Consider the following 18,762-nt stretch of genomic DNA (forward strand, 5'->3'; position numbering starts at 1 on the left):
TCCTGGGCGGGGTCTGCACCCGCGAATTCTCCTTTTTTCCGACGTGAATTGGCGCACACTAGCACGACTGACTACTTCACTACTCACTCGCAACTCCTCTTAAAGAAAAAAAGAAACAAAGAAAGAAAACAAACAAACAAGGGAGGGATGGGAGGACGGCACGCCGCCACCACACAGGGATTTTAAGGAGAGGGGTGTGATGCGCTAGCCGCCGCCCACCCTAGGGAAAGAAAAGCGGCGAGCATAAAACGCGCGGCATTATTTTGTGTGTAAAAATGTCGCTGCTAGCGCTCTGCGGCCTCCTCCTCGCCTCGACGGCGTCGGATTCACCGCGGCGCCGCACCGTCCTCGTCACCGGCGGCGCCCGCGGAATCGGCGCCGCGTGCTGCCAACGGTTCGCGGCCAACGGCGACCGCGTCCTGGTTCACTTTCGAAGTGATCAGCGTCAGGCAGAGGCGGTTCGCGAGTCGCTTCCTGGGACCGGCCACGCGATCATCCAGTCTGCACTCGACGAGGCGGGTGCGCCGGGGAAGCTCGTGGCGGACGCGATGGCGGCCGTTAGCGATTACGGCGAGGCGTTGGACTGCATGATAATCAACCACGGTGTCTATGAGGAACATCCAGTCGAGACAACATCTGCGGCGGACTGGTCTTCGTCGTTTGAGCGCGTGCTTCGCACCAACCTTGCAGCGCCCGCCGAGCTTGCCTTTGCCTTCGGAAGCGCCGCTCGCGAGAACGGGCGCGGCGGCGCTGTCGTCTTTGTCTCGTCTCGCGGCGCCTACCGCGGCGAACCCATCGCAGCCGCCTATGGCGCGAGCAAGGCGGGCCTCAACTCGCTGACCGGCTCCCTCGCTCAGGCCTTCGGGCCGCACGGCATCCGCGTCTCCGCCGTCGCACCGGGCTTCATAGCGACCGAGATGGCAGCCGAGGTGCATGATCCGCACCTCTCTCCAGAGATCTGCCACAAACCGCTCTCTCCCTCATGTGCCACCCTCCTCGCAAGGTGCTCGCCTCTCCGCGCGGCGACGATATCCGCAGCCAGAGCCCGTGGGGACGCGTGGGGTCACCGGAAGAGGTGGCCGCTGCTGTGTTCCACCTCGCAAGTCCGGAGGGCGCCTGGTCGACGGGCGCAGTGCTCGACTGCAACGGTGCGTCGTACCTTCATTGACACCCCGAGCTCCCCCATCCCGTCGACCTTTTGTTTGTACCACATATTCGATCGAGATTCTTCGAAAGAACATATTGTGGTCACGCACGCTCGAGCCCCTCGAGCGCGGACTGCCCCGACTCCTCTGGGGTGGCGCGGGGGCCCCCGGCCCACACCGTGCGCCGCCCCCCGCCCCGCGCCCTAGCCCCCGCGCCGCAGTGCGGAAACGGGGCTCCGGCGCTCATACTCGCTCATACTACCAACTTCCCGAATGATTACGGTTGATTAGAGGGCAGATTTGGAGAGATCTCGAGGAGTACAGATAGACCCTCCAAGCATGAGAAAACTCCAACCTGATCGGTCGTACTGACCGCCGACAGATCACTCCAGACAGCAGACAGGCCGACGTCTGCACGCGGCCGGCCGGGCGAGAGGCTTGACACGATCCGACCCTGCGACCCTGACGCTGCTGCTCTAGCTATCAGAGATGATCTGCCGACTGCTGCCACAATGTGCGACCGGTGCTGACCCACTTGGCGGCCATTCCGGTCAGTGGTGAGGCGCAGTTCAGAGCTGTCGATGGCGCGATGCCGCACTGGTCCCACATTGGTGACACTAGACCACCAAGTTTGCCGGTCCAAGAGAGAGGCACCGGTGCTGTCCTGAGAAGGTGCGTGGTCCCTCTTGACTGCCCATGCGCGCGAGGCTGTGTAGGCATAGCCTCGAGAGTGCCAGCAGCCAATCCGAGGCGACGCGCATTGCGCCAGAAGCGTGCACACGATGGAAGGACACCTTCCTACTGGCCGTACGATCAGGTCGTCACTGAATGCTTGATACTAAGGCCGCGAGCTATGCAGGTGATCAATTGTGCAGCATGGCACGGTCAGCAGCGCCGAAAGGATGTCGCAAGGCGTGATAGCATGGCCGCAAGTTCGCCGAGAATTCCCATGAAAACAAGTAAAAATCTCATAAAAAAGAAACATATCCCGAAAAAATCGGCGCCTGCGGCGGGCCATGGGACCCCTTGTCCCCTCCGCATGGACACCCTCTGGGGCCCCCGCGCCGGCCCAGAGCCCGACTCGTGAGTCGTGTGTGTATCACTCAGAGTGTTCGATGTTCGTCGAGGCTCGATCGAGGCGCAGCCGCAGGGATGCGGGGTTCGTCGTTCGTCGCGTCTCGCGAGGACGAGCGCTCTTGCGTCCGTTCCGAGCGGCCTGTTCTCTGTATTATAATAGGCCCACAAGTGGTCAAGTAGAGCTGTCAAACGTTAACTTTGGGCCTAACAGTTGCACTATTGTTGGCTGAAATCCTCAACGTTGTTCAAGTGTTCTCCCCAGCCCAAGCTGTTACTGTTTGTTACTGTTGTTACTGTTGTTCAGTGGTCAGCAAGCAGAAAATGCCAAAAAACCCGGGTAAAACCCGAAAATACCTGGGTTTTTCCAGGTATTTTCGGGTATTACCCGCACTGGACGCTGGAGATCGTCGTGGGTCACTGCCAGGCCTTCCTTATTGTTGTTCAGCTGGCCTAACGTTAGCTACTGTTGTTGGGGAGCCCCACTGTTGTTCTGTTGTTACTGTTAACACTAGCAACACTGTTCAGCTCTTAACGTTTGACAGCTCTATGGTCAAGACTAAGAGACCAGAGAGAACACAGAAACGCATCAGAACAGATGTGCGATAGCGGACGCCAAGCCTGAGCGGGATTTATTATACATGTACTCTGCCTCGGCGGGGCTGTGCTTGTGGGCCTGTGCGCTGTGGCCTGTGCGCGGCCGGCGTGTGCACCGGGTCACTCGTGGCGTGTGAGTCTAATGAGTCGTGCGTCTAAATAAGATTCGGCGCCCCCCCGCAGGCGCTCTGTCGGCTCGCGCGAGAGGTCGCCGGCTAGTCGCTGCCGCGGCGGACGCTGCCCCGTCTCCTCACCAGAGCACGGACGCGCACCCGCACGCGACGGCGCAGAGGGAGAAGTAGGCGGCCCACTCGACGGGCGGCGTGGGGTGCGCCGAGAGCCCCTCCCACTGCCCCCTGGCGCGGTCCCAGAGGGGCAGCGGGTCAAAGGCGACGCCGAGGCCAGCAACCACGGGGGCGAGCAGGCAGCCGCCGCTCGCGGCGAAGACCGACGCTGCGACGGTGGCGCGCAGCGCACTCGCGACCGTGTCTCGCCTCGCCGCCTCTTCCCTCGCCAGCTTCCACCGCTTTGCCTCCGCCTCAAAGGCGACCGCCCTCCGGCGCGCCTCTTCGGGCGGCGCCTCGAGCGCGAAGAAGAGGCCCGCCTTCTCCCGCGCCGCTTCGAGCGCCTCCTCCGTCGCCCGCGCCCTCGCAACGGCCTCCGGCTGCAGCACGCTCGCCGTCGCAGTCTCAAAGGCGACGACGAGCGTGGCGGTGACGAGGACGGCAGCCGCGGGCGCAAGCGCCGCTCGCACCGTCAGCAGTGTCGCGGCCGAGTTGGAGATGGCCTCCGCGCTCGAGGAGGCCTGCGCCGCGTCAAAGCACGCCGTGGCCGCCGCCGCAGCCGCCTGCCGCAGCCACGTCTGCAGGTAGGTTTGCACGACGCCCTGCGCCCACGCGCAAGACGCGAGGGCGCCCCCGGCTGCGAGGGCCACCGTGCTGGCCTGCCTCGCCCCGTCGCTCGACTGCTGCACCACGCGCACCACCCGCTCCCCCACGCCCGCCTCGTTTAGTAGCACGCGAGACACGGCGGCGACTGGAGCCGTCCCGATCAGCAACGGGCTGACGAGCGCCGAGCAGCGAGGGCAGTCCGCATCGTCCTCCGGCACGGCGCAGTCGTCGCCGCACCGCCACAGCTCGACGGCCGCCATCGAGAAGGCACCGGGCACGCCCCACACCAGGACCTGCGCTAGGCCGAGCGAGCCTCCGCCCGCAACGCCGAGCGGATAGAGCGACGGCGAGTGCATGTTGAGAACGGTACACACCTCGCCCGTAGCAACGAGGTGGGCAGCGAGGTTGAAGAGGAGCGTGCCGGTCACATACCACGGCGTGAGCGGCAGCCGCTCCTCCTCGTCCGGCACCGACTCAGACCGCGCCCGGGAAACGACCGCTCGGAAGTGGCGCAGTGCGTCGGTGTCCGCAGTGGGCGGTCGCGCGCTGAGCGGGAGGGCGGAGCATCTGTTGCACCGGAGGCACAGGAGCCCGACCGTGACGAGAGCAAGCGAGGATAACCGCATCCGTGGCGTCGGTGTCGTTGAGGTACCATAGAGACCCGAGTGATGAGCTGGATGTGTTCGTTGGTTTTCTTTCTTTAGCTTTTAATTACATTGCGGAGGAGGACTGCTGACGGGGTTTGCGATGAGGAGCGATCCGAACGTGGTATTCGGTGAGATCAATTATTTTCCGAGCCAGGCGAGAGAGAGAGATTTTTTATCCAGGCGATGTAATAAAGAAAGAAACAAATCAACAGGGATGGGAGGACGGCGAGCCAGGCGATGTGGGAGGGAAAAACAAGTAACATCGAAGGCTAAGCTAAAAAAAGCCAAGAGAGGGGTTGGAGGGCGGGAGAATCCAAAAAAGCCGTCCAAAAAGCCACAAAAAGCCAGCGAGCCTCCCGTTACGCGATTGCCGCGAAGCGCAGCATGATGCGTGGCCAGCTTGGGAGGCTGCCGCCGCTGTCAGAGGCGGCCGCCACTGTGAGGTCTCGAGGGCCGACCGGCCGGGCGAGCATCCGCGCTGCCGACGACGTGCTCGAGGCTGACCTTGAGCACTTGAGCACTGGATAGGGCCGATTCCGCGTGGTACGGGACCCCTCGATCGTCTCGCCCTCCCTCACTGGTATGCTCATTGGGGGGGGTCATAACAAACACGGTACAGGATCGAGGTGCACGCTGCCGAAGCAGTGTCGTCCCCCCTCTCCCCGACGGCGATGGCGGTGTGACCGATCGAGCTACAAGAGGAGCTTGTTCAGCAGGATCCGGGATAGTCAGGCGCACTACCTCACTGGGCCTGAGACCACCCACGACAGCATCCCGTCACCGTCTCGGGTTTGCGTGGGGTCGAACCACTCCGGGATGGGCAAGCCCATCAATTTTCATTTTGTTCCTCACCTGGGCCCGCGGGGAGTTGCGGGATGAGTGGAGCTGGGACGAAGAGGGGGAAGAGGAAGGGGAGGGCGGGAAGGGGGGGGGGGGGGGGATTAAGGCGGGGCTCGGGGGGGTGGGGGGGGGGAGGGGGGGGGGCTCAAAAAATCGGAGGCCCCAATCCTACCAACTCTTAGACGTATTACACACACAAAGACTCATAGCAACTTGTAGACGTATTACACACACAGAGATCGAAACCCGCCCAGGTCACCCGTTCCCGCCCACGAACCACCTCAGACCGCCTCACCCCTGAGCCGACCGGTCTCCCTCTGACTGCGCGCCGGTCGCTTCCTCGGCCTGGGGAGTCGCCTCCCGCCCTCCCTCCCCCCTCCCCTCGATGGGCCGCCCTCCTCCGCCCGCCCCTCCCGATCCCCCATCTCCCCAAACACGCCACCCGCCACCCCACCCTCCACCCCCACCGCCTCCTCCCCAATCGGGTCCCTCCCCCTCTTCCTCCCCCGCTCCCCCGCGACGCCCCCCCCTTCCCGCCCCCCGCCGCCCCCACCGCCGCCTCCCCCCTCCCCGTCCCGCGCCCCGAGCCCGGGCGCCTCCTCCCCGCACCCCGCGCACAGCACCCCCCCATTCGCGGAGAGCACCCCGTCATCTTCATGCAGCCACGGGCTGTCCCGTCCATAAGCGTGCCGGAGGTAGAAGGTCGACAGCACCCCCATGCGGGCCGCCGTCTCCACCGAGTCGGCCCTGGGCCCCCGAGGACCCCTCGGCTTGCCCTTGTCGGAGCGCGGCTTCTTCTTGCTGGTGGCCTCGAGCTGCGCCGCATCAGCTAGAATCCCCTTCCTCAGCAGATCGCCGTGACAGGACTCAATCCTACCCGCGCATAGGAGCACAAGATCCGTGCCGTCTCGAACCTTCTGTGCCAGCTCGCGAAGCGCCGCCGACCGCGTCCTCCAGAGTCGATCGGCCTTGTCGTCCAGGAACGCGTCGGCGGTTTGGCCTACAGACGCATTACTCGCTCGAGGCGTGCTGCAGTGAAGACCAGTCTTATTGAACTTGTTTGGAGGCGTCGATTTGTGCAAAAATGTGTGTTAGAGAGCGCTAGATGGCAAAATTTTCTTCGCCTCCGGCGGGGCCGCTCGCCGCGGGGCTAGAGAGTGACTTTTGTCGATGTCGGCTAGAAGTGCTGCACGTTTTTCAGAATTTCACCCTTCGGATGAGGAGGCAGAGGAGTACGGGGTGCAGCGGGTGGTGCGCGGCCGCGTGCGGCTTCATGGCAAACAGCCTGCGTCCTCGGGCCTCGATGTTGATGAGCAGCGGCAGACCTCTTTGGCGGAGAGGCGGTTTGTACGGACGGTGGTAAAGCAAACCCGCCCAAAAGGCTCATTCAAATCGACAAAAATGTGTGTGATTTGTCAGAAATCGAACAGCAAGCCACGGCGGGCCGGTGCGCCATATCGGGGGGGCCGCGCCATATCGCTACGTGCCCACGGCGCTGCCGCACGGCGCTGTCCGGTGCGATAATGCAACCGTCAACGTCCGTGGCTGTCGTCGTCAACGGCGAGCTGCGCTTTAGTTCGTCCGCGCACCTGGAGCGCTTTGTCAGCTCGTGCGCAGGCCTCGACGTGTAAACCCTGTCAGCAGAGTCTCCTGTTTTGTGAGCTAAATAAACTGAAAAAAAAGATCGCCCGAGATCGCGCGGCGCGGCCCGGGGCGGGGTGGATGGGTTGGGAGCGAGGGGGCGGAAGTGCTCAGTGCGGTAGATGGTCAGCTCGAGGCGCGTGAGCCGGACTTGTGAGCCGGACCACCCCCTCTTGAAACCTGCGTTGTTGAGCCAGGACTCAACATACTCGGGCTGTCGCCGTCCCAAACTGTCACTCCCCTTTCTCCCGGCCGGGGTGGGGCGGGGCGCGCGCGGGTGGCGGCGGGTGTGCGGGATGTCTGTGGGCCCGAGAGCGATATGCCATGTCCGCCTTGCTTTGTTTCCTAACATCGAAGGCTAAGCTCAAAAAAAAACAACTTCAGGGGATCGAGAGGATTCTCAGCCGAAGATCTGAAAATGCTGGTCCTGCTCGCCGGGACGGCCCTCGCGCTCACCCTGCCCGCCGCGGGGCCGGCGTCCGCCATCGCCCCCGTCGCCCGCGCCCCCGCCGCCGTGCCGGCGCGCGCCTCGCTCAGCATGGGCGCCGTCGGCGCCGACGACTTTGTCCCCGATATGCAGCGGCGCACCATCATGAACCTGGTGCTGCTCGGCGGCGCCGGCGTGCCGGTGCTGTGGCTGGCGGGCGGCTACATCTATTTCTTGGTCCCGCCAGGCGGCGGCGGCGGCGGCGCCGGCGTCACCGCCCGCGATGCCCTCGGCGCCGATGTGATGGCTGCCAAGTGGATTGCGGCCAACCCGTACCCGGGCCGGGCGCTGGTCGAGGGCCTCAAAGGCGACGCCCACTACCTGATTGTCAAGGAGGACAAGACCCTCTACGATTTCGCGATCAACGCCGTCTGTGCGCTGCCAGCCGCCGCCCCCTTGCTCTCGCCCCAGCCCTGCGGCTTGGTTAAGAGGCTGCAAAGGGGAGAGGTTCTGGGGCGGCGGAGCCGACACGCGCGCCCACCCCCGCCGCGCAGGCACGCACCTCGGCTGCGTCGTCCCGTTCAACCGCGCGCAGCTCAAGTGCGCGCCCCCGCCCCCTCCGCCTCGCGATTTGTGGCCCCCGCCGATCGCTGCGCCGCGCAGTGGTGATCGGAGGATCGGCCGCTCACGCTTCCCCACCGTTCGCCCGCTTCACCCGCAGGTACATCTGCCCCTGCCACGGCTCGCAGTATGACTTCAACGGCAAGGTCATCCGCGGCCCGGCGCCGCTCTCGCTCGCGCTCGCGCACGTCAACGACGTCGACGGCAAGGTTGTGCTGTCGCCGTGGACCGAGACGGACTTCCGCACGGACCTCGCGCCGTGGTGGAAGTAGAGGCGCAAACCCGGAGGGCGCCCCCTTCCTCCGCCCGCTGCCCTCCGGCGAGCAGTGGCGGGGGGGGCGAGACTTCCTCACCTCAGCCGTGTGGAGCCCGCTGCACCCGTGTTTACTTGAGCTCTTCCGCGGCTTCTGAATGTCTGTGCGTGCGCGAGAGAACAGAGTGGCGGCTTGAGAGGAGAGAGAGGAGAGAGCGTGGTCTTGAACGACGTCCCACCGCCCCCCCCGCGCGCCCCCGCGGCCCGCGAGACGCCGCGGCGACCCCTACTGCCTACAGCGCCACCGCCGCCACCACTGCCAGCACGGCAAGAGCGATGAGGATCGCCTTGGCGATCTTCCGCCGCTCCGCGCTCTTGCTCCTCGCTGCGGCCTGGAGGTGCTTCGTCCCCGCCTCCACCCGCCGCGCAGCCTCGGAGATGCTCAGCTCGACATTATCGAGCACTGCGCCATGCGCCTCGACGAGAAGGCCCATCGATTCGAATAGCGCCTGCAACTCCACGATAGAGCTCTCGAGCTGCGCAACCTGTCTTTCGTGAGTTGAGAGCCGCGCCTCGCGCTCTTCAGCGGCAAGGAGTTCCTGCTTTGCGGCGGCGCACGCCTGCTCCAGTGCACCACCGCAGCGCTCCGCCGCATCCCGCCGTGCTGCTGTATGGCGGCGCTGTGCATCCTCGAGCTCGCCAAGTGCCTCAATCAGCCGGCGCGAGCAGAGCCACTCTGCCGACCGCAGGATGCGCCGCTCTGTCTCGGTGGCGGAGGGCGAGGCGACGGCTAGTCGGAGCGATTGGATGTCGCCGACAACGCCGCGCGCAAGCCCATGCAGCTGGCAGACTTGCTTCTCCAGCAGCAAGTCGCAGCCCGCCCGCTCGACGCCACTGGCGCAGCCGAGCTGCTCGGCCTGCTTCCGTCTGATGTCGACGAGCATTTCGGTCAGAGCGGCGAGGCGCGCCATAGCTGCATGCTCCGGGAGCGCCTTGCTCGAGACCTGGCACCGATCAGGACTCGAGGGAGAGCTTCTGTGCCGCGACCGGCCTAGCATGGCTGCCGGCTCGTCCTGTCGACCGCGTCAGGCCAGGGACGCGTCCGTCGGAAAAGCTGCTGGTCAGTTTTCTTTTTCAAGAAGCACGCGGCAAACGGCCTCTTGTCCTCGGCCCCAGTGGGGGGTGCCCGCGCCGCCTAGCTCTGCGAACGGGCCCCTCCACCCTTCACACGCACAGCGTGCGGATCATGTAGTCCCACAATCGCTGTCGTGGGATCGTTTGTCATGACTCATGTGAGCACTTTTGTTTTCTCTGTTTCTAACGTGTGGGAGCAGTGTGCACAATAGCATGGTCCACTCCGAGTGGACCGTGTGCGTGCCTGTCGGAGCCACTCAGAGTGGCTCGACCTGTGGGATGTGCATACGTACGCCCTTCGCCTCGGGGGTTGCAGTCGGTGCGAGAGATTTTTAGAAGCCAACAAGAAATGTGTCACACAGAGTGATTTGCGCTCGGCAGCTTGTCGACTACCAGCCGGAGCCGGAGTCGGAACCGTAGCCGAGATGGTCTTCGAGGGTGTCGAATATGTCATTCGCCTCGCTAGTGGAGCCGGTGCCGCATGAGTCGCGGTCGGAGGAGGAGTCGTCGGAGGAGCGGTCGGACCGCTCGCGCTTGTCGCGCCTGATGCGCTCTGCGAGGGGGCCGGGGTCGTGGTCGTCGTGCTCGAGCGTCGGGTAGGTAGCGCGCCTTGCGACCTTGTCGGCCGAGCTGCCATCCCAGTAGAAGGTGTACCAGTCGCCGCGTGGATAGAACCAAGCGTTGACCAACCTGTACCGTCCGAGAGCGGCCGCCTGAGCGGCCTGAGCGGCCGCCTGAGCAGCCGCCTTTGCAGCAGCCTCCTCGGCCGCTGCAGCGGCGATAGCCGCTGCTTTGGACTCTCTCTCTCGGTGCGTGACCGTGTCGCGTGTGTTGCGTAAGTATGTACCTGGACGTGCATTACGAGGTCAAGTGCTGGAACCCTCTCATCAAGTCGACGACGTCGGGGAGGGGCTCGTGGGACAATGGTGGCAGTGTGGCGTCGGTGGGCCACCTCTACGGGTTTGGAAACACGCTGGACAAGGCGTTGACGGCGGTCGTGGGGTGCAAGGAACAAAAACAAAATCTCTCTCTGCAAGGAGTTCGGCCGTCAGGTGGACGGACCGCTCGACCACTCGACTGGAAAGGGATGGGTCAAAGACCACGCGTATGGAGACGGGTGGGGCGCAGTACTCGACGCGAAGTGGGTCCAGAAAGCCATAACGCGGCTGGTGCTCGTGGAAACTATGGGAGGCATTGCGCCGCCCACCAAGCAGTTCCTCCACGTGTTCGCCAAGGAAGCGGCGGGTGGCACCAACACGCAACACGGACCGGACGGTGTACGGGGCGGCGTCGGCGAGCGCCTCCTCCTTCGTCGTCCACCACACGCAGCAGATCTCCATGGCGGCGGTGGCGGGCGACGCCGAAAACATCAACAAGCAGGCGCGCAAGATGCGCACCAACTGGGTCACGAACAAGCAAACGGCGGACGGCTTCTTGCGCTCAGCCGCAGTGGAGGGCGCCCGTACCGCCTCACGTAAGGATCATGTAGTCCCCACAATCGCTGTCGTGGGATCGCTTGTCATGTGAGAGAGTGCCTTCTTGTTTAAAGAAAGAAAGAAACAGACAACCCAAGGGAGGGATGGGAGGACGGCACGCCGCCACCACACAGGGATTTTAAGGAGAGGAGTGTGGTGCTAGCCGTCGCCCACCCTCGGGCGTCTACCACTTCCTATCTCTCTTCGCAGTTTCTCACCAATTCTCGCAGCGACCTTCATGCCACCTCTCGTTCTTCTCACTCTCGTCCTCGTTCTCTCCCCTGCTGTTTCATCCTCTGACTCATCGCTCTCCTCGGCCTCGTTCTGAGACGCCGCTGCCGTCTGCCTTGCTCTAGCTGCTTCTCTCGCCGCTCTGCGTAACTCCGCCCTCCTCGCGGCATAATTTGGCCCCTCGAGTTTATCGAGCTCCCCTCGCGCAAGGACCACATTTCTGACTCCCACTCCGATCATTTGCCGCCAAGTCATGTCGTTGCTCAGGTCCACTCTCTCTTCGAACACTTGTACCTCAACGGTCGGTGTTGGCACTGGGGTTCCCTTCGGGTATATCGTGACAGCTGATGGCGGGATTACCACTGGTGTTTCGTCCTCCTCCGAGTCGTCTTCCCCGGCTTCCTCTCGTTCGGCTCTACGTTCATTACGTTCATCGTGGCTCACCCTCCATGCCGTGAACAGGCGCCCTGTCCATCCTATGTTCTTCTCCTCTGCCCGTGCCTTGGTCTTGTCGTTGTTTCGCACCCCATGTCTGTATGGCAATCGAAGCTGCCTTCCCCACTACCTGTAGTTCCCTCGTCACCTCTCCTGCAAGCTCCCCTCTCTTTCTTTCGGGTATGGAGTCTGTCAGTGCTGGCAGCGTGTGCAGGCAATCACGGGCGCTATTTTGTCGTACTCCTCTTCGGCGAGCGCTCCAAATCTAGACCCCATTGCCTTTAACGAGGTTGCTCTCGCGCGTCTCAAGGATGTCGCCGTGTCTTTTGATTCAGGCGCCTCCCGTTCGACTCTTCCTGTCGCCCTCGCCGTGCTTCCGCATGAAGTAACGCGCCTCTTCCTTATTTCCAGCGCAGCTGCCACTCAGTACGTGCGCCAACGACGCCTGTGGCTTTAGGTATATTGTTGGCAAATCAAGACACAGAGCTCACACAGAATCACAGCGGGAGGAAAGCGGCGAGTCGCAATTCCTGGGGTCCTTGTGGCGGGCCACCCTGCCTGTCCAGAGAGGCATGGATGCCAATCTGGCGCCTGTGGCGGCTCACTGTCTTCTTGTGTCCAGTCGTCCCAGTCTCTCCGTTCTCCGATTCTCCTCCTTGCCTCACGCGCCTCTTTTGCGGCCTCACCAACTTCTTTGCAGGCCGTGCGCGCTTTCTCTTTTTTTCAGCGGCATTTTCACTGTGGGATGCTGGATGCGTCACCGCAGGAGCCGCTGCTGGCCACAGGCAAAGGCTGTGTTCTCCTCAGTGACCACGCACTCAAGCTGCGGGCCTTGCGGATAGTGGCCGCGCTGATAGGAGTGAACGCCTGCATCCTCACGCTTCTGTTTGTGATCGCACGCACTTATCCCTCCCTCCTCTCGGCCGGGCTGCTCGCCCTCTCCTTCGGGCTTCGACACGCTGTCGACGCGGATCACATCGCCGCCATCGACAATGTCACGAGGCGGCTTATCGCCGACGGGAAGCAGCCGCAGCTCACCGGGCTCTGGTTTTCCCTCGGTCACTCCTCCGTCGTCGGTATGATCTGCGTGGCGACCGCCTGCGGCGCGGGCTACCTTAAGCACAGCGGCGTCTTCGAGGGCGTCGGCGCGGTTGTCTCGACGGCGGTGAGCGCCTCGGTCCTCTTCCTCATCGGCTTTGTCAACCTGTTCTCGCTGCTCGCTGCGCACCGCTCGAGCGCGAGCGCCGGCCACACCCACTCCACCTCCTTCATAGAGCGCTGCTTCCCAAAGCTACTCGAGGCCATCGACTCGCCCGCAAAGATGGCCGGCCTCGGCTTCCTCTTCGGCCTCGGCTTCGAGACGTCGAGCGAGGTTGCGCTGCTCGCCCTCTCTGCCATGAGCCCGGCCCAGGGCATCCCGCCCGCGTGCACGCTCGTGCTGCCGCTCCTCTTCGCGGGCGGCATGTCGCTCATCGACACGCTCGACGGGCTGGCCATGTCTTACGCGTACCGCGCCGCCGCGCGCGCGGGCAGCCGCGCAACCTTCAACACGTACCTCACCGCCGCTTCGTCCTTGATCGCCGTCGCCATCGGCACCATCGAGCTGCTCGGCCTTGCCCAGCGCGAGTGGGATATCCGAGGCGGCGTCTTCTGGCACCTCATCGCCACGCTCAACGCGAACTTTGAGATCATGGGCTACAGCATCATGGCCTTCTTCTGCGTCTCGATCCTCGCTGCTGGAGTGGCGTGGACCTGCCCAATGCGCGGCTGCGTGGTGCCGCCGCCGGACCTGACGGCCGAAGACAGCTCAGGCTTGTCGTCCGCCGGATTCCACGCTCACGCCGGTGGCGCCGAGGAAGTCCGAGCGTGACACATTATTATTCTGCCTCTGGCGGCGCTACGGGCCCGCAGAGATGTGTCAGTGTTTCACATTTCGTCGAGAGAGCGACGCGACGTCTGTGCGCGTCTCAGTATATACAACGCTTCTCCCGCGAAAGTTATTTAGTACGACCCCGGTTTCGGATATCGGCGAACGATCGGAAGGGTGCCGCCTGCACACAAATGGAGTCCTCGATGTGTGCACCTCAGTCCCAGAAGCTTGGAGCTTCAGGCCGCGACCACGTGGCTAGGTGGACATTATAGTGCCATTTTGGCGCCAAATCTTGGCGCGAAATGTCACGTGGTTTGGCGGGAGTGTGGTGTGCTGCGCCGCTTGCCAGCGCTGCTGTTGAGCGCCAGCTGCTGTTCCCTTCAGCCAGACGGCCGGGCCTGCGCAGCACGACCGCTGGCCTTCCTCCTGCACCACAGGAGCGCGCCAAGGCGCGTGTCTGGGCAAGCAGTGCGTCTCATCGCGATGCGAGAGTCGACGCTGTGACGCCGCCGCTCGCCGGCTAGAATGACAGTGGCAGCATTCGAGTACGCGTCGAGCTGTGCGTACCAGCACTTGTATGCGAGCTTGATGTGTCCCTGAGCTACTGCGGGGTGCGTGGGCTCAGCTGCGGAGCACGTACTGGGCGGCGGCAGGGGGGTGATACTAAATAACTTTCGCGGGAGAAGGTAGAGAGTTAGAGATTGAGTTTTTTAGATCGATATTTTTTATTAATTCATTATCATCAAGGGGTTTTATGAGACAATACTCGCCGCCGCAACGCGCGCAAGACCAAAAAGTTAGTCCCAAGCTGAGACATATATTCGGCGTGTCACACACCCCGACCCACCATCCAACACTTTGTCTTTGAAAACAAGTATCTGCAGCGCAAAACATACTGACCGGCGTCACTGGCTTGCGCACAAGAATTAACGGTACGGGGTCAACTCGCTCGCAGACAGCGCGAGTTCGACGGATGAGACGCTGAGAGATACGTACGACTAACAAAGAGAGACCAGCGGGAGAAGGGAGCGGAAGCGCACTTCGGCTCGGAATACTGTACCAGGCTGACCGGGAGAGGTACGTAGACATACCCGGCCAAATCCCCTCACTCGCCCTTCTGCTTGGCAGCGGCGAGCTTGGCGCAGTGGTCCAGGTACATCTTCGAGGTGCCGTGCAGCGCGTCGAGGATGCCGAGGTGGCCATAGTTGCAGGTAAACTTCTGGTGGTGGAAGTCGTGGAAGTCAGGCTGCTCATCCGGACCAAAGTGCCACGGCAGTCGAAAGCCCGAGTGGTGCACCTGCGTGCCGATGACGGCGGTGACGATCCACATGAGGGCGAAGAAGACGTGCGCGTGCGCGACGATCAGCCCGGCGCCGAGCGGCACGATGTCCGAGAGGACAAACTCGATCGGGTGGCAGTAGATGGCGACGAGCGCGATCGGTGCGGTGAACTCGTGGTGCTTCTTGTGGATCTTGGCGTACAGCGCCTTGTGGTGCAGCGCCCAGTGCGAGTAGAAGAAGAGGATCTCGTTGCCGATGATGACCGACGCGAGGCAGAGGCAGCGCTCCTTGTGCGACGGGAGGCCCTCGTCGACGCGCAGGAAGTGATCCGTCTTGAGCGAGGCGTACACGAGCCCGGTGACGATCGGGAAGGCGACAAAGACAAGATTGCCCACCATGTTGAGCACCGCCTTGGGAAGCTTGTGCGGGTCGACGCGCTTGTTCGGCTGTACCTTGGACACCATCAGCTGCTTGAGCGCATCGGGCGTGGCGTACAGGTCGAGCGGCAGCATCAGCAGGCCGTGAAACCAGTAGGTCCCGGCGAACGCCGCGCACGCGATGACGGAGAGCCCCTTGAAGAGCGAGCCAAAGGTGACTGCAACCCAAGGGAGGAACGCGGCCCACATCGCCGGCGTGACGGACTGGAAGGCGTAGGTGACGATCCACGCGATGGGCGAGCTGCCCATCGCAAACACAAAGAGCCAGAACTCAAACGTGGCCGCCGCCATCTCGCCCGGGTCGGCGTCCCACGCCTCAGCCATTGCCTGCTGCATTGGCTTCGCCGTCGCATTGGTCGCGTCGATGAACGGGTCGGCGTGGCTGGAGAGCTGCTGCTCCTGCTGCCGCGCGTAGAGGCTGGCACCGACAAAGGCGGCCGCGAGCGTGTTGGCGATGTCGTACGCGCGCCAGGTGGACAGCCAGTGCTTGATTCCGCTCATGGTTGTTTGTGGGGCGCGGCGGCGCTGCGAAAACGCTCGGCGAATGCGACTTCCTTGGAAGTTGGCACGTCGCCTAGATAGGAGCACGAGGTTCAACAAAAGCGAGCCGTTCGAGTCGAGAGCAGCGGGCGCCCTCCGAGGGCCGGTCGTACTTCGGTTGTATGATACTGCCAGCCATGAGGTCCTCCATGTGAGGTGTCTGTGTGTCGCTCCAGCGAGCGTGCCGTCCGTCATCTCCTGTCTTGCGTCCACCAAAACACCTACCTACCTAGCAGGTAGCGCTGGTGTCCAGTCCGAGCCTGACTGTTCTTCACCTTCCTACATACACAACATGCACATGCACAACATGCACATGCACATGCACAACAACATGCATGTACATGTCCACATGTGCATGTGCATGCATGTCGAGAGAACTTTGATTTGATTGATGGGTTCGTGCGTTCGTCGTACCACTCGTCTCTCTCTCTCTCTCTCTCTCTCTCTCTCTCTCTCTCTCTCTCCCACTCGTTGGACGTTGGGAGAGAGATTGTTTTGTGACGTTGGTCGTTGCGGTCTAGGTTGCGGTGGGTTTGGGCATGGCAGGTTTGTTAGGAGACAGTCAGTCAGACCAACTTGCGACACATCTCTTGTAAAATTCTTTTGGTGTCGGGCTAATGAGGGGAATCTAGAGATGCTCTGGGAGAAGTTTGGCGTTGACAACGCCCGTCAACAGTCAAAAACCGTCGATTGTGCGCTTGCAAATTGATTCCAGGCAAGCGTGCCTGCCGCCCTCGCCCGCACCCCAGAACGACGTCACAACGACCGCCCCCGCGCACACCGCCACACCGCCACTGCTCGGCTCGATCGCCCTGCAGCGCAACCAGTAGCAGTACTGACCGCCCTGACCGTTGGCCGCGCCGTAGGGATGTTCTCCAAAATCTTGGGCGAGTCCACTCTCATGCTGGCTGGCTGCGCTGGCGCGATCGCGATCCAGGCACAGCTCCTGTCGAAGGCCAAGGACAAGCCTGAGTGCGCAGCGGCTGAAGCCGCGAGGCAGTTCGAGATGCCCTCCGACGCCGAGATCGCCGCGATGGCCAACGCAGCTCTGTCCTTTGAGAGGACCCGCCAGCGTGGGGAGCGGCCAGCGCTCGTGCCAGCGTGCGACTGAGGTGGCGAGGGCGTGGCTGGCAAGCGTAGCTTGCCGCCGTTTGGTGTGCTTTATCGGGACGGGGTGTCAGCGACGGGCTGCGAGGGCAGCGCGCTTTGGTGCGGACTGTGTCGGTGCCACGAGTTCTCGCGAATGGGCACACCTAGCCGTGTTGCGTGTACTTCCGCTGATGCTGTCGCGTTGGGCGATGTAGAATAGTTATTGACAGAAGTACACATGAGCGACTATGCTCGCTTACGGGGAGACACACACAGACAAAAACGCGCTAGCCGCTACGCGCACAGAGAGCGGAGTCGAGACGAGAGAACACGTCGACTAAAACAGGTCCGCAGACGGTGCTCGTGCACGAGTGGCCTCTGCCTCGTCGATACAGACAGGCGACAAGCGGACCGGTGATCCTCATCGACAGCAGAGCAGCGGTTAATAGCACGCCGCTCACGCGGCGTGTGATCCAGTAGTGTCCTCGCGAAAGACGCCAGGGGCCTCTTCCTTGCAGAGCAAGATCGGCGCAATCGGCACCTCAGCGGTGGGAGCCTCGCTGGCTCGAAGCGGGCGGGCGAGTGGCAAGTCGAAGCGCATCACAGCGGCGCGTTCACGACGACGTGCCGCTGCAGCGGCGAGAACCATCACCAACATGACGGCGGAGACAATCATGTAGCCGCCGACGTGGCTCTGCTTCTCTTGTGGAGACGTCCTGCCCTCACTAGACGTCCTGCCCTCACTGCTGCCGCTCACTGCTGTACCCCGTGCCTTGATCGCAGTCGATTCAAAGGGCATTGACATAAGCAGCTCGGGCGAGTCGAGCGTCTTCGACCATTTGGTGCTTCGGGCCACCGCCGTTGCATCTGGGTGAACGGCCAAATTTTGTACACGTGGCTGCGGAGAGGCCGAGTCGATGGAGAGGGTGGTTGGATGCGTGGCGAACCCTAGCGCGAGGGCGGACAGTGTCGTCAACATCGAGGTCCCTCCTTGTCGGAAAGCAAGGCGGCTCGGATGTTTGCCCGCCGGTCTCAAAAAGGAGAAAAAAGTGTGGGAAAATTAGGGGTACTCCCAGCAGGAGAGGTGACGAGGGAACTGCATGTAGTGGGGAAGGCAGCTTTGATCGCCATCCAGACATGGGTACGAAACAACGACAAGACAAGGTGCGCGGTACGGGCAGAGGAGCGAGAGAAGAACATAGGACGGATAGGGCGCCTGTTCACGGCATGGAGGGTGAGCCACGCTGAACGTAGAGACGAAAGGGAGGAAGGGGAAGATGACTCCGACGAGGACGACACGCCACTACTAGCAAGGCCCGTCGTCACACGTTCCCACACACGTCAGCTGGAGAAGAGAGTGGTAGTCGACAAGCTGCCGAGCCCAAATCACTGTGTGTGCCACATTTCTTGTTGGCTTCAAAAATCCCCCCCGTCAGCTGTCACGATGCACCCGAACGAACGAAGGGACCCCAGCGCCAGCATCATCGGTGGAGGTACAAGTGTCCGACACGAGAAGAGTGGACCTCTGAGCAACGACATGACTTGGCGGCAAATGATCGGAGTGGGTGTCAGAAATGTGGTCCTTGCGCGAGGACAGCTTGATAAACTCGAGGGGCCAAAGTACGCCGCGAGGAGAGCGGAGTTACGCCGAAAGGCGAGAGAAGCAGCGAGAGCAAGGGATCGGGCAGGCGTCGTCGTCGTCGCAGCACAACGCAGAGGAGAGCGACGCGCGACAGAGGAGGAAGCGACAGGAGAGAGAACGACGAGAGTGGGACGACCGCGTCCGCGAGGTGGCATGAAGGTTGCAGCGAGAATCGGCGAGGGACTGCGAAGAGAGATTAGGAAGAGGCAGACGCCCAAGGGTGGGCGACGGCTAGCACCACACTCCTCTCCTTAAAATCCCTGTGTGGTGGCGGTGTGCCGTCCTCCCATCCCTCCCTTGGGTTGTCTGCTTTCTTTCTTTCTTTCTTTTCCCTGCTGTCGCGGTATTTCTTCTGCTCGCGGCTTTCTGTCTGAGGGAGGGTGTAGAGGATGTAGAGTGTAGAGCGCTGTAGAGCTGTAGAGATGTAGAGCGCTCTGGAGCGCTGTAGAGCTGTAGAGCTCTACATCGGGCGCGGGACGAACTGCGTGCGTTGT

The 18,762-nt window shown here is 62.6% G+C and overlaps 9 protein-coding genes across 9 annotated transcripts; 4 read left to right on the forward strand and 5 right to left on the reverse strand.

Annotated features, from left to right (window-relative positions):
* Positions 1 to 266: 266 nt before the first annotated feature.
* On the forward strand, positions 267 to 1,168 carry EMIHUDRAFT_430474 (hypothetical protein; the record flags this gene model as incomplete). Its single annotated transcript, XM_005774819.1, has 2 exons — positions 267 to 929; positions 1,004 to 1,168. Exons 1-2 carry the CDS (start codon positions 276 to 278, stop codon positions 1,166 to 1,168), a joined length of 819 nt encoding a protein of 272 aa, XP_005774876.1. The 5' UTR covers positions 267 to 275.
* A 1,898-nt stretch (positions 1,169 to 3,066) lies between these two features.
* On the reverse strand, positions 3,067 to 4,332 carry EMIHUDRAFT_116731 (hypothetical protein; the record flags this gene model as incomplete). Its single annotated transcript, XM_005774820.1, has 1 exon — positions 3,067 to 4,332. The coding sequence occupies one exon, from the start codon at positions 4,330 to 4,332 to the stop codon at positions 3,067 to 3,069; it is 1,266 nt and encodes a 421-aa protein (XP_005774877.1).
* Positions 4,333 to 7,342: 3,010 nt separating this feature from the next.
* Positions 7,343 to 8,151, forward strand: EMIHUDRAFT_45249 (hypothetical protein; the record flags this gene model as incomplete). Its single annotated transcript, XM_005774821.1, has 3 exons — positions 7,343 to 7,694; positions 7,816 to 7,861; positions 7,983 to 8,151. Coding segments are annotated over 3 exons (567 nt in total), but the record flags the coding sequence as incomplete, so codon positions are not given.
* Positions 8,152 to 8,402: 251 nt separating this feature from the next.
* EMIHUDRAFT_368364 (hypothetical protein) lies at positions 8,403 to 9,214 on the reverse strand. The gene has a single exon (XM_005774822.1). The coding sequence runs from the start codon at positions 9,104 to 9,106 to the stop codon at positions 8,429 to 8,431; it is 678 nt and encodes a 225-aa protein (XP_005774879.1). The 5' UTR covers positions 9,107 to 9,214; the 3' UTR covers positions 8,403 to 8,428.
* A 444-nt stretch (positions 9,215 to 9,658) lies between these two features.
* EMIHUDRAFT_240314 (hypothetical protein) lies at positions 9,659 to 10,428 on the reverse strand (the record flags this gene model as incomplete). The annotated part of the gene is made up of 2 exons (XM_005774823.1): positions 9,659 to 10,038; positions 10,401 to 10,428. The coding sequence occupies 2 exons, from the start codon at positions 10,426 to 10,428 to the stop codon at positions 9,659 to 9,661; spliced, it is 408 nt and encodes a 135-aa protein (XP_005774880.1).
* A 1,727-nt stretch (positions 10,429 to 12,155) lies between these two features.
* Positions 12,156 to 13,280, forward strand: EMIHUDRAFT_116733 (hypothetical protein; the record flags this gene model as incomplete). The annotated part of the gene is made up of 1 exon (XM_005774824.1): positions 12,156 to 13,280. One exon carries the CDS (start codon positions 12,156 to 12,158, stop codon positions 13,278 to 13,280), a length of 1,125 nt encoding a protein of 374 aa, XP_005774881.1.
* A 1,105-nt stretch (positions 13,281 to 14,385) lies between these two features.
* EMIHUDRAFT_240316 (hypothetical protein) lies at positions 14,386 to 15,498 on the reverse strand (the record flags this gene model as incomplete). The annotated part of the gene is made up of 2 exons (XM_005774825.1): positions 14,386 to 14,577; positions 14,824 to 15,498. 2 exons carry the CDS (start codon positions 15,496 to 15,498, stop codon positions 14,386 to 14,388), a joined length of 867 nt encoding a protein of 288 aa, XP_005774882.1.
* Positions 15,499 to 16,171: 673 nt separating this feature from the next.
* EMIHUDRAFT_240317 (hypothetical protein) lies at positions 16,172 to 16,648 on the forward strand (the record flags this gene model as incomplete). Its single annotated transcript, XM_005774826.1, has 2 exons — positions 16,172 to 16,229; positions 16,404 to 16,648. The coding sequence occupies 2 exons, from the start codon at positions 16,172 to 16,174 to the stop codon at positions 16,646 to 16,648; spliced, it is 303 nt and encodes a 100-aa protein (XP_005774883.1).
* A 180-nt stretch (positions 16,649 to 16,828) lies between these two features.
* Positions 16,829 to 17,620, reverse strand: EMIHUDRAFT_444270 (hypothetical protein). The gene has a single exon (XM_005774827.1). It carries the CDS (start codon positions 17,603 to 17,605, stop codon positions 17,084 to 17,086), a length of 522 nt encoding a protein of 173 aa, XP_005774884.1. The 5' UTR covers positions 17,606 to 17,620; the 3' UTR covers positions 16,829 to 17,083.
* Positions 17,621 to 18,762: the final 1,142 nt, after the last annotated feature.

The sequence above is a fragment of the Emiliania huxleyi genome (assembly GCF_000372725.1).
Source record: "Emiliania huxleyi CCMP1516 unplaced genomic scaffold EMIHUscaffold_306, whole genome shotgun sequence".
In the NCBI taxonomy this organism is placed as follows: Eukaryota; Haptophyta; order Isochrysidales; family Noelaerhabdaceae; genus Emiliania; species Emiliania huxleyi.